Source organism: Palaemon carinicauda, chromosome 23, assembly GCF_036898095.1.
Source record: "Palaemon carinicauda isolate YSFRI2023 chromosome 23, ASM3689809v2, whole genome shotgun sequence".
Lineage (NCBI taxonomy): Eukaryota > Metazoa > Arthropoda > Malacostraca > Decapoda > Palaemonidae > Palaemon > Palaemon carinicauda.
In genome coordinates, this window is record NC_090747.1 from 76306607 (window position 1) to 76322933 (window position 16327).

A 16327-nucleotide genomic window follows, 5' to 3' on the forward strand; every position below is an offset into this window, starting at 1 on the left:
AGCTCTTCTAGGAGAAGGACACTCCAAAATCAAACCACTGTTCTCTAGTCTTGGGTAGTGCCATAGCCTCTGTACCATGGCCTTTCACTGTCTTGGGTTAGAGTTCTCTTGCTTGAGGGTACACTCGAGCACACTCTCCTATCTTATTTCTCTTCCTTTTGTTTTGTTAAAGTTTTTATAGTTTATATAGGAGATATTTATTGTGGTTACTCTTCTTAGAATATTTTATTTTCCTTTTTTCCTTTCCTCACTGAGCTATTTTCCCTGTTGGAGCCCCATGGCTTATAGCATACTGCTTTTCCAACTAGGGTTGTAGCTTAGTAAGTAATAATAATAATAATAATATACATCAAGTTTTCTGGGCGCTGCATTGCGTAGTGCTCCGGTAATCTCAAAATTATTAATTTTCATTTTGGAAATCTCACAGACTGCTTTGAAAGTTTCCTCATGATTACTGAAGGAGATCCATGCTTCTAATTTCTTATTATTTTCTTTGAAATTCATCCTTATTTCATGAATTTTATCATAAGATTTAAAAGTCATCCTCAATGCATCATAATGGCAAGTTATTTATATATAAAATATGCGAATGACTTTTAATTTACTTACATTTCAATCAAGTTTCTGAGCATTTGAAGAGCGGTCCCTACTAGTTCCTTGGTCATCAACAGAATTTTCCTTAATTTGACTATCAGAGGTCATCAACAGTGCTGGGGCAAGTCAGCATATCCAGGGGAGTGGGAGTCATTGTCAGCAGAATCCATAACAAAGGGCCATGTTTGGTTTGTTTTCGTTAGATTTACCAGCTCGAGAATATTAAAGGCATCACACATTGGAAAGGAAATTTGCACTCTCCATTACCACTACAATGAGAGTATACTTCCAGATGGTCCACTCCATACCCTACCCAAAAGATAGCACCAAAACAGATATAGAGGCACAAATGTAAGCTAAACCCACCTGTTAGGACTGAGACCATGAAACTATGGAATCATCCTCCCCATATCTGTTATGATGGGCTTCCGGCCAGAAGCCAAGCATCCTACCTCAACGATTGGATTTCCCTGGATTCCGAAGACCCAATCCTTGAGAATCTTCTTCTTCTTTGTTTGCATCTTTTCCCAAGGATTAACAATGGCCAATCCTTGAGAATAGTTCTGCCAAAAAAGTCCAAACCATCTTTGGGATGGCTAAGATCATCCAATACTCTTACATATAGCTTTGAATGCAAATACTTCCCATCTGTCACACCTATCACATTCATTGAAGCAGCCAGCAATAATGGATGTGGAAATATCGTCATTAAAAAAAATAAAAAATAGAAATACATACATGTATCCATATACATATTTATATTAAGGGAAATATTACTCAGAGTCAAGACAGCAAGACAAAAGAAAGTTTATACAATAAGTAGAAGGTCGAAGTAATATTCAGAGGAAGAAATAGATGAGAAAGAGAGAAATTTAGATTCAAACTGGGGGAGCAATTTCCCCCAAGTTCGAGAACCCTCTTACCCCCGTCACAATGCTTCAACATGAAAACATTGATGAACGATGACTTCGACAAGGCATTCCTCAAGAGAGTATTGAAGAAGATACACTTGGTGTAGTGGTCCTGGCTCTAGAGATAGTATATAACTTCATGATGGCCAACTTCAATAGAGTTGATGTCTATGCTTCGGTGTTGGTCCTTATGTTCCCTGGACTTCTGAAAGGTGGCTGCTCATTGGAAAAGGCAGTACTGGTTGAGGGAAAGAGAGCTGGGCTCTTGGTGAATTGACCCAATCCTTAATGGCATTGTCTTCGTTGCCCGATTTTCCTAGAAAATTTAGTAGCTACTACAGTCCTCCAATTAAGAGCCCAGTTGGTCTGCTGATTAGTACACTGATCATCTAGGAATTTGACTGCCTTTACCCCCTGACAGAACTAAGTCTGTAAATTTCATCTTGCTCTTAGGATATGACAAATCCTGAGACGAGACAAAGAATGTCACCATCACCGACTAGTGATTCAACCAGAAGCTTTCCTGGAGGCTAGCCATCACTGTAGTTTCCATATTTGCCGACTTACAAGGTTGCAAAGACTGTTTAACGCCCCTCCTGGGCTGAGCCAGGAAGGGGTAAGATAAGGGAAGCAGGGTCAACTCCCTTCTGGAGGAAGCTGCTGGTGGTAGTCATTGCTGGGATTTGAGGAAGGCCAGTGTCTTCCTCAAACCTGAGCCAGATGTCATGACTACCCCCTCAAGGCTTGGCTACAATCTCCCTCGAGTGGATAAAGGAGTACTGATACAGGGCATCCCCCTTCATTGCTGCCTCAATGTCACCTGCACTAATCTGATCCTTACAGCAAATTTTGTCTCTCTGCCCACAAGGTGCTACTATGAATGACCATCAGTCAACAGACAGTACCTCAAGGCTAGAGACTAAGCACTCATTAACTTACTCTGAGAATAATTTCCTCTTCCAAGAATACAAAGCCTTAAATCCAAATGGATCTGGGAACATAAAATCAGAAGTCAGACAATGAACTGGGCCAAACAATCACTTTTGCCAGAAGCAAGAGCGGTACCATGTCCTATCATTTAGGTGAATGGGAGTGGTCAGCCTGTCTCGGTGTTCAAAAACTCTGGGCAGAGACCAGTCACTGACTGGTTCAGTACATTCCCCAACATACTAGTTCGCTGGTCCAATACCAAGCAATGGGTATCTCCTCTTTCAGAGGTACCAAATTACACCTGGGGAAGAAAACAGACCTAAAGAACACTCCATCGCCTTAGTAAACGGGGAGGAAGGAGATTCAAGCTTCTAGATCAGTTGGTCAGCACGGGACCACTCCACTGGTGATCGGCTCCATAAACAACTGATCCACGACCCTGCTTGTTTGGACACGACCCACCCAGTGACTGGCAGTCAGCACGAATAATCAGCCCCTTGCAGAACCGATCCACCAACAGTGTAGGGCCAATCACATCAGACCAAGGCAGCTGCCCCATGGCTGGGTGACCTGATCCGCATGCGATTGGATACCAAGTGGGAACAGTCTCCTTCTCTCAAAAGAAAAGAGAGATCACTCTAAATCTTGCTATCAGCCTTCCTGGACTTCTTCAACTTCTACTTCTATTGAATAGAATAATCCAAATCATAAGGGGAACGAGTAGAGGAGGAGGACAGCTACACAAAACCACAAATCTTCCCTCAATTGCCTAGGAATTGGTTCTCGATTCTCTGGGTAAAGATGCAAACAGTATTCACTTTTGCACATATCTCTCTTTGCTGACCAACCATAAAGGTACCAGTCATTGCAAAATTACGTAGTGGCTTGAAGGTGAACAGCAGTAGCTGTTTCACCAAGCCCACAATTGCTAACCAACCCTACAAGTACCAAATAGTGTATGAGCTCCGTTGACTACTCTCCGTAGAGGCAAAAGTCGTGTGAACGATATGTTAGAGAACAATCTGAAGTAGAACCTTTCAGCTCCAACCAAGAAAAGTCAAAGATTAAGAAAGGAAGACAGAGGGAAAATAAAAAGGTAAACATTAGGTACGCAGGATGAATATGTAGATGAAACGGTGGTGGCAGTCACACAAGGCTTACAATTACTATCCAATCCCGAAGATACCAATCGATACACAAACTCTAATCATTACAAGGTCGTGGAGTGAACAATACCATTAAGGGTCTATCATACAGTGCTTGAGCTCAGTCCTGGTAGGACCTGCCACTCGCAACTGATGTAACAGAGGTGGCTGTCACCTACGGTTCACATTCGCTAAACAACCCATAAAGGTACCAGACGATATGTGAGCTCCATATCGGCACTGAGCAGTGTATAAGGATAAGGAAAAACCCTCCTAAACTGTATGATGATAATAACAGAAATGGTGGGTGAAGACACCCTACCCTCCCCTGGTCTACGGCACTGGTATTCAGCCCCAGTAAGATTGCTCACTTGCACCTGGTACAACATCAGCTCACAATCAGCTTGACTGATCCTGAAGGTACAAGCTAGAGTACTGTTATTCCATCCCAAAGAAGGCCACTGATCACCGTAAGTTTCATGGAACTTTTAGCTTAAGGACTTTCCATATGACCCATTTCTTTGTCTTTCTTCCCAAGGAAGAAGTGTCTGATGAAGAGAAAGGATGAGGGAAAAGAAGTTGGCAGATGAGGAAGCAAGTTAACTTTCTTTTCTTCCCCCTGCCAACCATTCTTCCTTGCTGTCACAGTCTGGGCAGTCAATGAAGATGGCGCTCTATCAGAGAAGGAAGCTACAATAGCTTCCTCTGCTGTAAAACAAACCCCTACACTGGGGGTTATGTCACAAAGGGATAACTGAGAACACTCACCGATACTGCACTACACAGGGATTACCATTCGGGGAACACTGTCGGTAACAGGTATGTCCACCAGAGGAATGATTTTCACTCTTGGCATCCAGTTATATGTGACACTCAGTCCAAATTAGGTAACTCCCTCACAGGCAGAGAAACTACCAATAGCCTTTATGATTCATGCAGAGACTAGAATAGCACTCTGAGAGTGTAGACCTCCACCACAGCAGTTTTTTTTCTCGAAACCATCTTGCCTTCCCAGAATAAATTTAGACTATAAGCATATTTGAAGATTGTGCAACAACCATGTGCAAACTTGGGGTTAAGGTTAATTTGGTTGACCTTTTGCTCAACCTTGACCTTGACCTTTGACCTAGGACTTTTAAAATTTAATCACTTCCACGTCTCAATATAATAATTAATCCCTAAAAGTGTCACTACTCTATCAGTAAAAGTGAGGAGAGGAAGTCATTTATAAACAGACAAACAGGGCAAAAACATAACCTCCTTCCAACTTTGTTGGCGGAGGTAAAAATCATACTACAAATGAGGGAGAGGCTGCTTACAATGACCCCTTCACAAAACTATACCTAACACAACACATGGGGCTTTAAAGCTTTTAATCCTCAGAGGAACAAAATCTGCTTCACTAAATTGCCTGCCTTATGATGTGCTTCCCCTTAAAAAGGCAAGAATGCTCACAAAAGACAAACTAACATATCACAAAAGAATATAAGAAAAGATCCAACAATCGAGAGAGTAGTGCAACAGTACGGCTATATCCAATCAGGCCAGAGACAAAGGTTGCTATTCTGTGACAGGTTGGTGGGATGGGCTTCCCCTAGTGCCATCTGTCATTATCAACTACCATGTTAACAATTCCATGGCTGTCCAAGTGCCATTGTAAGATATCCCTATTTCAAAGGATGAAAGTTTTGTATATGTGTAGGAACAAAAGGCTAGCTTTACATCTCTCAGCTTCTTTTCGACTAAATGCTAGTAACAAGGTTGTAATCCAAATTTGGTAATTGCCTACTCCTTCACTGCCCCCCAAAAAGTACTTTGAGAAAAATGGTAACTTAGGAAGCATGAAATTATCATGAAAAAGCAAGGCTATTTTTCTTTATCTTAAAATGAAAACTCCGTTTTCCTCCATGTCCAAGTTCCGTGTCATCATCCATGGCATTGATTATGTGATCTGATAATTCCCAGACTTTGAGAGTTGTAATTAAATTACTGACAAACTTTTTAATTCAATGATATATACAGGAAGATTTATTTTATGCTGCATAGCCATATGTTTTTCATTATCTCTGGCATTAAAATAATCTAACTGTGATGACTAAAATTGATTCCTGAGAAAATGTGCTTGGCCAATATCTTAAAACCTCTCTAACATCTAACAGGTGGGAAGCCAGCGCCCCAGTGTATATGATGAATCAGCAGACAGGTGTGATGCCAGTATCCAAGGAGAGCATTTTCTTTTAAAAGGGGGCTATAAAATGTGAGCCCCAACTACTGCCTAGGGATCATCCAAAAAATTACTTTACCTCTGGTGCTGTTAGTGCTAAATACAAACAATAGATTAGGTACAACATTGTTGATATGATGGGACAGCCCTGCAATTTTATCAAGCGTGGCATTGTGTGTTTACGTACAAATTTAAATGTTAGCTGACTTAATTTTGTATACGGCACAGTGACAGTATCTGTTTTCTTTACTCTGTTTTTCCATTTTTAACATATGACCATTATACCCAGTGGATGACTGCTGATGTCATTGGTCTTTTTGACACATTCCATACGAATAACTTTTTTTTCAAGCCCTTTTTGCCCCCAAATACTTAAACAACCAGTTTTTCTTTCTTCAATCTTCAAATACTGTGAATAAATTGTTTTTGAAAGTTATCTTCTCTACAAAAACATGGTCTGCTTTGCGAATCTAATTTTAGGGAGCACACACTTTACGCAGCAATGTATTAAAACATTGTATTGAGGACAAAAAGTACAGTACATGTATCAAAAAGCCCTTAAAAGTAGTTTCAATAAAATTAGGAAATCTAACATTATTCAGTAAAATTGTATTACAACAAAGAACATTGGCAAAACTCTCACTTGAAAAACGTTGTTACGATGATGGCTATTAAATGTAGTAACAGCTTTTTCTCTCGCCCAGTCCCAAATGGCAATATGAAAGTCATCGGAGCCACTGGCGAGTCTGCTTCCACAACTGTTGAAGCTGAGGGCATTGACACATCCTCGGTGAAACTCCATCTTATACATGAGCTCTAAGCGCTTAGGCACGTGGAGGGAGTCATAGTAATGATGACTAAAAAGGATTGAGGATTGATATCTTGCTCTACCACCGAACTGTCTGTAATTATAAAAACAAAAAATTATACAGAATACAATAGAACCAGTGTTGATAGATAAGAGCTTCAGGGGGCCGGCCGGCTAATGCCATTTTTTAGGGGAAGGACTTTAACATTCATACCACTTAATAAGGTGTCTTAGGACATCTCCAAACTGCATAGGATTTTTGCCTCTGACCTTCGGTTTTGCGACGCCATGGCGATTTATCCTGAAAGGAGTGTTTTTCAAATTCTATCTCCTCCCTTGATAATTAATATTAAGATCTGGGATTACTACCCTATATAGACCTGATTTAGACCTCCAATCAAATGAAGTTTTTTTTTCTAGAAGTCATTTTTTTGCTATATATCAATTTTTTCACTATGGTAAAGTAATAAACCCTAAAAACTGGGAAAAATATTAAGAAAAAAAAATTGGAAACAAAAATTGGAAAAAAGGGTTACATATGATTGTTTTACAATGTCTTTCTGAGTTAAATAACAAATTTCAATGCTATATCTTTAAAACTAAGGGAGCTCTCTCTCCTTCACTAACTTCACTAATTTCACTAATTTTGCCGATATTACCCACTTTTGAACTCTTATTAGAGCCAATTTTCTTTTTCTTAATGTTAGCAAGATGTTGAAATTTTCTTTTCCTCTTTGGTATGATGAAATTCTTGCCGAAATCGAGAAAAAGATATAAAAATGCGTCAATGTCAGAGGTCAAACTCAAACATGTACAGTACTCTCTATGAGGTTTGTGCTAGGAGTGGGAGCCGAAGGGCATAATTACCGTGTAATACATTGTCTTGTGTGTCATGGAATCTATAAAGATGCCATTGCTCACAATTTGTTTTATATTAAAATCTAATAATCATCAAAATTTACGATAACAGAGAAATACCACATTTTTTTGTATGGAACAATGTTTTTGGTATAGTATATGCATCTTTCATTGCCAAACGAAGCTCAGTGAATTTTTTCAGGATTTTGTGTTTTCTTCCTATACCCCCTTATATTGGGATACCGGCCGGCCCCCTTAAAACAACAGGTTTAACATACTGTATTAATAAGAATGTACTGTATAAAGCATCTGGTCTCCTTTACATTGTGGAGTGAATAAATCCTCAAACCTGTGGTTTCATTATACAGTAATAACTAGAAGTTGAGTACATATTGTACGTTTGACCTTTAAAGCAATGATTTGTTTTCATACTGATAACTGTCTTTACAGAACTCACTCATACTAAAAGGAGAACCATAAAACCAAGTCAAGTTATTTACAGAACTCTGTGTTTCTTTACCAATAAAAGAATTATTACAACTTTCATACCTTATAAATTGGATTGGATTTATGAATTTAGGTTATAGAGCCTGGAACTTGGGCATTCAACATCCAAGTGCAACTAAGGTAAACATTATTGTACCGTTGCATTATGAGGTAAAATCTAGGAGACTTTAGAAAGAAAGATGGAAGAAAAGAAGCAGGAGCAAAGATAAAGCAGAGGGATATAAAGCAAGTGCAGCTATAGGTAAAAGAAATGTTGCAAAGATCCTTAAGTAATGCTTGCTGTACATCGTGTGAGGTGAAATATTTCCCCATGGGGCAAACCTAACAGAATATAATCTTCTACTTTATATTAACCATAGCTATTGAGAATACTGTAACTAGTAAATAAACTACCAAATACATAGGGCAATTGAGGCCTAAGAATGGGCATGACAACCCAATCTTCTTACACTGTTAAAACTTCACCAGATTTACAGAACACCTTCAAAACAAATAACTTTTAATCTAAACCAAGCCGGATTCATCGGCTGCCTTACGGGTCACCTTCTAGTACCTATGTATACATCTTCGTGTTACTCTCCTTCTATACAACCTTATCATCATCATCATCATCATCATCATTATTATTATCATTATTATTATCTAACCTACAAACCTAGTTGGAAAAGCAAGATGCTATAAGCACATGGGCTCCAACAGGGAAAAGAGCCCAGTGAGGAAAAGAAATACATAAGGAAACAGATAGAATAGTGTACCTGAGTGCACCATCTAAGCAAGAAAAATCTAACACAAGACAAAGGAAGACCATCGAGCAGAGGCTAATGGCACTACCCAAGAATAGAAAACAATGGTTTGATTTTTGAGTGTCCTCCTAGAAGAGCTGATTACCATAACCAAAGAACAGCCACATGTTCCAGGTAATGCTGTAAACTTGCTTCTCATATGGTTCAATGAGAAGCAGTTAGCAAGAGATATGATAACCGAGAGCATCATTAGCGGAAAAGCAAAGTTTAGTATGCTGACCTTGTAAAAATTAAGCAATGTACATAAGCAGACAAAGTAAAATAAACGTTGAAAGCAAGCCATAGATGGTTGAAAAACTTCAAGAGAAGAACAGGTATCTAAAGTGTGGTGCGACATGGTGAGGGTACAAGCTCATGTGAAGGAGGCAGAGAAATTTGCTTCAAAATTTAAAAGGTTAGTGAATTCCATGCCTTCCATGCCACAGCAAGTGTTCAAATGCGACGAGACCTGTCTATTTTGAAAGATCCCCAGGACCTTCATTACTGCAAAAGAGAAGTCAATTTTCAGTCACTAGCCCACAATAGATCATTTAACCCTCTTGTTGTGCTATTGCCAGCAAGGATTTCAAAATAAAACCTCTGCTGATGTATCACACAGAGAATTCACAAGCCTTTAAGAAGTACAAAGTCAAGAAGAAAATGAATATAAGGAAGTCAAATAAGCTTTGGGTGAAAATTTTTTTTTTTCTTGAATAGGTCAGTGAAAATTTGGTCCTGAGGTCAAAAGTACCTCATGGACAAAAATCTCTCACTCCAAGCCTTTGATGCTGGAAGTCAATGCTCCTGTCCATCCCTCCAGCCATTGAAGACAACCTGATAGAGGAATTTAAGTTCATGAAGATCATGTTCCTGCCACCTAATACTGCTTTAATTTTCCAACCCATGGATAAGCAGGTGATCTCAAAGTGTAAAAAACTGAACATGAAAGCAATGTTCCAGAGATGTTACGAGGTCACCAAAGAGACCAAGCTGACCTTTCAAGAGTTTTGGAAAGAACATCTCCATGTTGTCAGCTGCCTCAAAATGATTGATAAAGACCGGGAAGGGGTCACCAAGAGAACCCTCAATTCTGCATTGAGGAAACTGTGGCCTGAATGCATTGCAGGCCATGATTTTGAGGGGTTCAAACCCATGCAGGAGGAGGCAGTTGACAATGAAATTGTGTCCTCGAGTGAGACAATAGGGTTGGAGGTGGCCAGGGAACAGGGAAGACATCAGCAATCTTCTTGAGGAACAAGGTGAGCATGTGATGACCAAGGAACTATAAGAGGTAGCAGAGGAGGAATCAATCTCTTAATTCAAGTGAAATACGGAAAACCCTGAAATTTGTTTTGTAAAAACACATCACCCAAAAATTTCTTTGGCAGGGCGAGTAGCGTAGCTAAATACAATGCAACATTACATTTTCATACGATTTTAAAGAAAATGCAAGATCAGACATCTCTATCCTGGTGACAGTTGAGTATAAAAGATGAAAAAGTGCCCAAAAAACAAAATAAAATTATTCAGTTACAGTATTCAGTTAGTGATACAGAACGCTGTTCAAGAGAGTTTTCAATTATTTTACCTGAAGATCTGGTGGAAGTAGATTCCTCCTCATCTCATCTATTGTGCACCAGCCCCGATTCTCCTCAAAGGTAAAGTGTGAATTAATTTGTCAATATTTCTATTTTCTATTGTGATTATCAATTTGTATTCATTTTTTATGTTATAAATTGCTGTTCATATAACATTATAAAATTTTTAAAATGAGTGTACTGTATACAGTATGTGTACTTTTGGACGTATGAAACATAGAGAGGGATTTTCCTTTATTTATGAGAAAAATTGTTTGTTTACATGCATTTTGGTTTACTAGCTTGCTCTTGGAACGGTTTATGCTTGTATACCAAGGTACCATCATACATTCATTATGGTGTTTTCTGTAACAATACCTATGTTACAAGTAAGAAAGCAACTTACTTTACTTACTTACTTTGATGGCTGCTTTTCCGGTCCCATACAGCAGGGGAACCCCACTCTCTACAGGACCTCCACTGACATTTTACATTGTTCGTTCAGAGTATTTATCTTTTCAAGTCACATATTGTTCATTTACTGCTAAATCGTCACTGGCAAAAGACTCATGAAATAAGAAAATCTTCAGTTTCCTCTTGAAAGCCTTAATGTCTTCAATCATTCGAATGTTTCGTAGGAGCTTATTATATAGTCTCGGGGCCGCATATTTAAAGGCTCTGGAGCTCAAAGTGGACATAAATCTAGGTTCCAACAGTTTGGAGCCATCTGTAACTATTCTCGTGTCAACACTATTTGTTGGCTGCGCAATATGTAGAAATTCTCTTAAGTATTTTGGATGACCGGTTCTGATAAGTTGGTGGGTTATTGAACATATTTTAAATTCAATTCTCGCTTTAATCGGCAGCCAGTGTAAATCAATTAGTAAAGGGGTGATCCTTTCTCTAGGTGGGACATCTTTTATCAGTCTTGCTCCTCTGTTCATTATGTTTTGTAATTTCCTAAGTTGGACTTTAGGCAAATTGTAGTAGATAGAGTTGCAGTAATCAATCCTGGTAATAACACACTTTACCACAAGTTTCTTAACAGAATTTTCATCCACATACTTTTTTATAAACGCAATATTTCTTAGATGATAACCAGCACTTTTTATTACATTATTTATTTGGGCATTTAGAGACAGGTTACAGTCAAGAAATACACCTAGATCTCGAACTTTACTAGATATCGGCACCGAGTCATTATTTATGTTCATTTGAATATCACCTAAGTTTCTCACGCTGTTTCTCTTGCCCACCTCCATGAATTCAGTTTTTTCTCATTTAATTTTAGTTGTTTAAATGTCCTCCATTCTCTAACACTATCAAGGATTCGGTTTAGAGTTCCAGTAGTGTCATGTATATCATTTATGGAGAAGTAAAATTGTGTGTCGTCTGCAAATAGTTCAAACTTCAAACCATGCCTTTGTAGCATTTTTGATATGGAGTTTTTATGATAAAACAAAGTTTTATGAACACTTACCTGGCAGTTATATATATATAGCTGATATCTCTAAAATCGGCAGAATTTTTCAAAACGAGGCAACCGCCTTGTGGTGGTTGGGAGGTAGGTGGTAACACCCGTCACAGGGTGGTCCAAGGAATCATTCCCGTGTCCAAGACTTCAGTTCATCTATGCCCGACCTGTCTCCTGAGGGGAGGAGGGTGAGCCTTCGAATATATATATATATAACTGCCAGGTAAGTATTCATAAAACTTTGTTTTATCATAAAAACTCCATTTTTATGAATAGTACTTACCTGGCAGTTATATATATATAGCTGATTCACACATTTGGAGGAGGGAAACAGACTGTAAACATCGTTGGGGAAACAACAAAAGAGTTGTAGGAGATAAAAACACCTTGATTCCTTGCCTGCTAAGGTAGCTGATTCAAAGGTACAGCCTTTAGAGTGGCTTTCCCTTAGGAGACTTTATCCAGGAGTAAGCCTGCAATGCTGCAAAAAACTCAATCGAGTCTGTCAAAGGGATAAGACCAACAACTTGACTAGACTTCAGAAACTACCTTCGCCCCATATAATAAAAACTGCAACCTTACTAAAACTAACCACCTAACCCTGCAACATAGACATAACCTATCTATCTAGACTGAGGGAACCGCACCACAAGACGAAGTCCTCAGACTATCATAAAAACACAAACCCTCATACATGCATATAAACCAAGGTTGAGTGGGGTTATTAACTCCTTTGCCTAATACAGAAACCGCAGCTATGTATGGGCCCAAGGTATAGGACTTGCCAAAGTCTACTCTCACCTCTCTAAGTTAATGAGAAGCGAAGACAGAGTTGCTCCTCCAGAAAATTGCATCCATGAATAGCCTAACTAACATGTATTCCTGATATGCCAGAGAGGTAGCAATGGCTCTCACTTCGTGAGCCCGTAATTTCAACAGGGCGAAGTGTTCCTCCTCACATAAGAGGTGGGCTTCCCTAATTTTCTCCCTCAGGAAAAAGGACAAAGCATACTTAGACAGGGGTTTTTGGCGGATCTTTCACTGAACACCATAACAAGTTGGATGCACAGCTCACGTTCATAGTGTGAGCCAAAAAAAAACTTTGAGGGACCTAACTGGGCAGAGGAGTCTTTCCTTCTCTCGACCCACTAGGTTCGTGAGGTTAACGACATCAAACGTCGTAGGACAGGGTTACGAAGGGTTCTCGCTCTTTACAAGAAAGATGAACCTTAAGGCACAAACTGCCCTATCCTAATTGAAGCTCACCCTCTTCCCAATCGCCTGGACTTTGCTGACCTCTAGGCATTCGCTAGAGTCATAAGGGAGAGGGTTTTCTTCGCTACAACTCGAAGAGAGGCTAGCGAGATAGGTTCAAATTTCTTGGAGCACAGAAACTTAAACACCACATCCAGGTTTAAGAGTACCTATTACGTCATCTGAAAAGACCCAATGAGGTCCTGCAAACCTTGATTTTGGGACAACTCTAGGCCTCTATGCCTAAAGACGGCGGAGAGCATACTGCTGTATCCATTGATGGTAGATACAGCTAGCTTAGCATCCTGTCTGAGGTATAAGAAGAAGTCTGCAAACTGGCTCAGAGAGGTAGTGGATGAGGAAACTTGTGCCGCCTGCATCAAGCTCTAAAGGTCTCCCATCTAGATTGGTAGACTCTTTGTGAAGAGATCCTCCTTGCTCTGGCGATAGATTTCGTCGCTTGTGCCGAAAAGCCTCGAGATCTGACAAGCTTCTAGTCAGTCTGAAGGAAGTCAGTTAAGAGCAAGGGGGGTAAGATGATACCTCTCGAAGTGGGGCTGTTTGAGAAGATCTGGACTTGCCAAAGTCTTCTTGGGAAGTCCATCAACATGCCCATCACTTCCGAAAACCATTCCCTAGCAGGCCAGAATGGAGTCGCTAGGATCATTCGCCCCGAATCGAGGAGAGCAAATTTCCTGAAGACCAGATTGATGATCTCGAACGGGGGCAACGCAAACATGTCCACCCCCGTCCAATCCATCAAGAAGGAGTCCACTGCTACAGCTTCCTCGTCCGGGACTAGGGAGCAGCAGTAGGGGATCCTCTTCTTCCAGTTGGAGGCAAAAAGGTCTGTTACAGGTCTGCCCGACAACATACAGACTAACAGACTTGCAGGTTGAAAGACCATTCTGAGGGAAAAACAAGTCTCTTCCTGCTGAGCATGTTTGCCCCGATGTTTCTTGCCCTAGAACAAACCTCCTTTCTAGATCCAAGAAATCAGAACGAAGGCGTCCTTGATCTCGACACACGATTCGACTAGTGTCATCACGAAGTCCTAGATTCTCATGTTCAAAGTCATGCCTCATGCTAGAACTTCGACGTCGAGCGTCCTGAAAGACGAGGCGCCGATTGTCCTGTAAGACGTGGCGCCGAAAGTCCTGTAAGACGTGGTGCCAAAAGTCCTGTAAGACGTGGAGCCGAGAGGTTAACAGAGCGAGATGCTGAACGTTCTAAAAGACAAGGTGCTGAGCGTCCTGGTGTCAGAAGAGACTCTTCTTGTTGACAGGAAGACCTAATTATTTGATAGGCTCAACGTTATCTAAAAATCCAGATACAGGGACGCTCTGATTTCTCCAGAGAGCAGTATTCCGCTACATAAGGCAAAAGTTACGTGAACATGAGAGGGGCGGAGCTGAGACCAAAACACACGCCCGAAACTGACCCATTCTACACCCGTTCTTCCTTGTAAACAAACCTCAGATAAAGTTTGATTGCATAGCCTGCCACTTAGACTCCTCTCTAGAACTGGGAGAGAGAATCGTTGTAGCTAAAAACTAAAGGAGGTTTCCCTATAAAAGGAAAAAGTAATCCTCCTTCAGAAGAAGTACTGACCAAAGGTCTGCTCCCCTCTTCTCCAAAGATTTTGATGTCTCCATGGAGAACTTTGACTTCTGAACGAAGGCGTAAAGAGCATTTACACCCAGGACCGGACAAAAGACTCCCTCTCCCAAAAGAGAGACATTGAAGTTGCAAAGTCGGTTAGGCAGAAAAGTCTTATCGGAGTAACTAACAAAGGAGGATTCACTAGGAAAAAGATTTCGCATCCATCCTTAGTAAAAACACGGACCAAAGGTCTGCTCCTCTCCTCTCCCAGGCTCGCCAGAAGTAGCAAAGTCTGGCTCTTACTGTTGTTAGTCATTAAAGGTTTCTGTTTTAAGAAACAAAAATTAATATATTCTTAAAGCTCCATTAATGACCACGCGAAAACTCAAGAGGGTGGGGAACATGGAGCAACAGAACTTAGGATCCTCTCCTTCTGTTAACCTGAAACAATTCAACCGGAGAAAAGTGATCACAAAGTCATCCTTGACAAAGATCTTATAAGACGTGGCGTCGCCCTGAAAGGACAAGGCGGCGACCGTCCTATCATCCCGAAAGACGAGGCTGCCCTCGGCCCGAAAGGCGAGGGTGCCCTCGGCCCGAAAGGCGAGGGTGCCCTCGGCCCGAAAGGCGAGGGTGCCCTCGGCCCGAAAGGCGAGGGTGCCCTCGGCCCGAAAGGCGAGGGTGCCCTCGGCCCGAAAGGCGAGGGTGCCCTCGGCCCGAAAGGCGAGGGTGCCCTCGGCCCGAAAGGCGAGGGTGCCCTCGGCCCGAAAGGCGAGGCTGCCCTCGGCCCGAAAGGCGAGGCTGCCCTCGCCCCGAAAGGCGAGGCTGCCCTCGCCCCGAAAGGCGAGGCTGCCCTCGGCCCGAAAGGCGAGGCTGCCCTCGGCCCGAAAGGCGAGGCTGCCCTCGCCCCGAAAGGCGAGGCTGCCCTCGCCCCGAAAGGCGAGGCTGCCCTCGCCCCGAAAGGCGAGGCTGCCCTCGCCCCGAAAGGCGAGGCTGCCCTCGCCCCGAAAGGCGAGGCTGCCCTCGCCCCGAAAGGCGAGGCTGCCCTCGCCCCGAAAGGAGAGGGAAAGGCGAGGTTGCACTCGCCCCGAGGCTGCATTCGTCCTGAAAGACGAGGCTGCATTCGTCCTGAAATACGAGCCTGCATTCGCCCTGAAAGCCGAGGCTGCATTCGCCCTGAAAGACGAGGCTGCATTCGTCCTGAAAAACGAGGCAGCATTCGCCCTGAAAGACGAGGCTGCATTAGTCCTGAAAGACGAGGCAGCATTCGCCCTGAAATACGAGGCTGCATTAGTCCTGAAAGACGAGGCAGCATTAGTCCTGAAAGACGAGGCAGCATTCGCCCTGAAAGACGAGGCTGCATTCGTCCTGAAAGACGAGGCTGCACTCGCCATGAAAGACGAGGCTGCATTAGTCCTGAAAGACGAGGCAGCATTCGTCCTGAAAGACGAGGCTGCATTCGCCCTGAAAGACGAGGCGGCATTCGTCCTGAAAGACGAGGCAGCATTAGTCCTGAAAGACGAGGCAGCATTCACCCTGAAAGACGAGGCTGCATTCGTCCTGGAAGACGAGGCTGCATTCGTCCTCAAAGACGAGGCTGCATTCGTCCTGAAAGACGAGGCTGCATTCGTCCTGAAAGACGAGGAAGCATTCGCCCTGAA

At 41.9% G+C, this 16327-nt stretch overlaps 1 protein-coding gene across 4 annotated transcripts in view; it reads right to left on the reverse strand.

The window, feature by feature from the left end:
• LOC137617179 (DDB1- and CUL4-associated factor 8-like) overlaps positions 1 to 16327 on the reverse strand; it is a 483388-nt gene that overhangs the window by 359269 nt on the left and 107792 nt on the right. For all 4 annotated transcript variants that reach the window (XM_068347053.1, XM_068347054.1, XM_068347056.1 and 1 more), the window contains exon 4: positions 6448 to 6706. In XM_068347053.1, coding sequence (XP_068203154.1) covers positions 6448 to 6706 — 259 coding nt within the window. The remainder of the gene's footprint in view (positions 1 to 6447; positions 6707 to 16327) is intronic.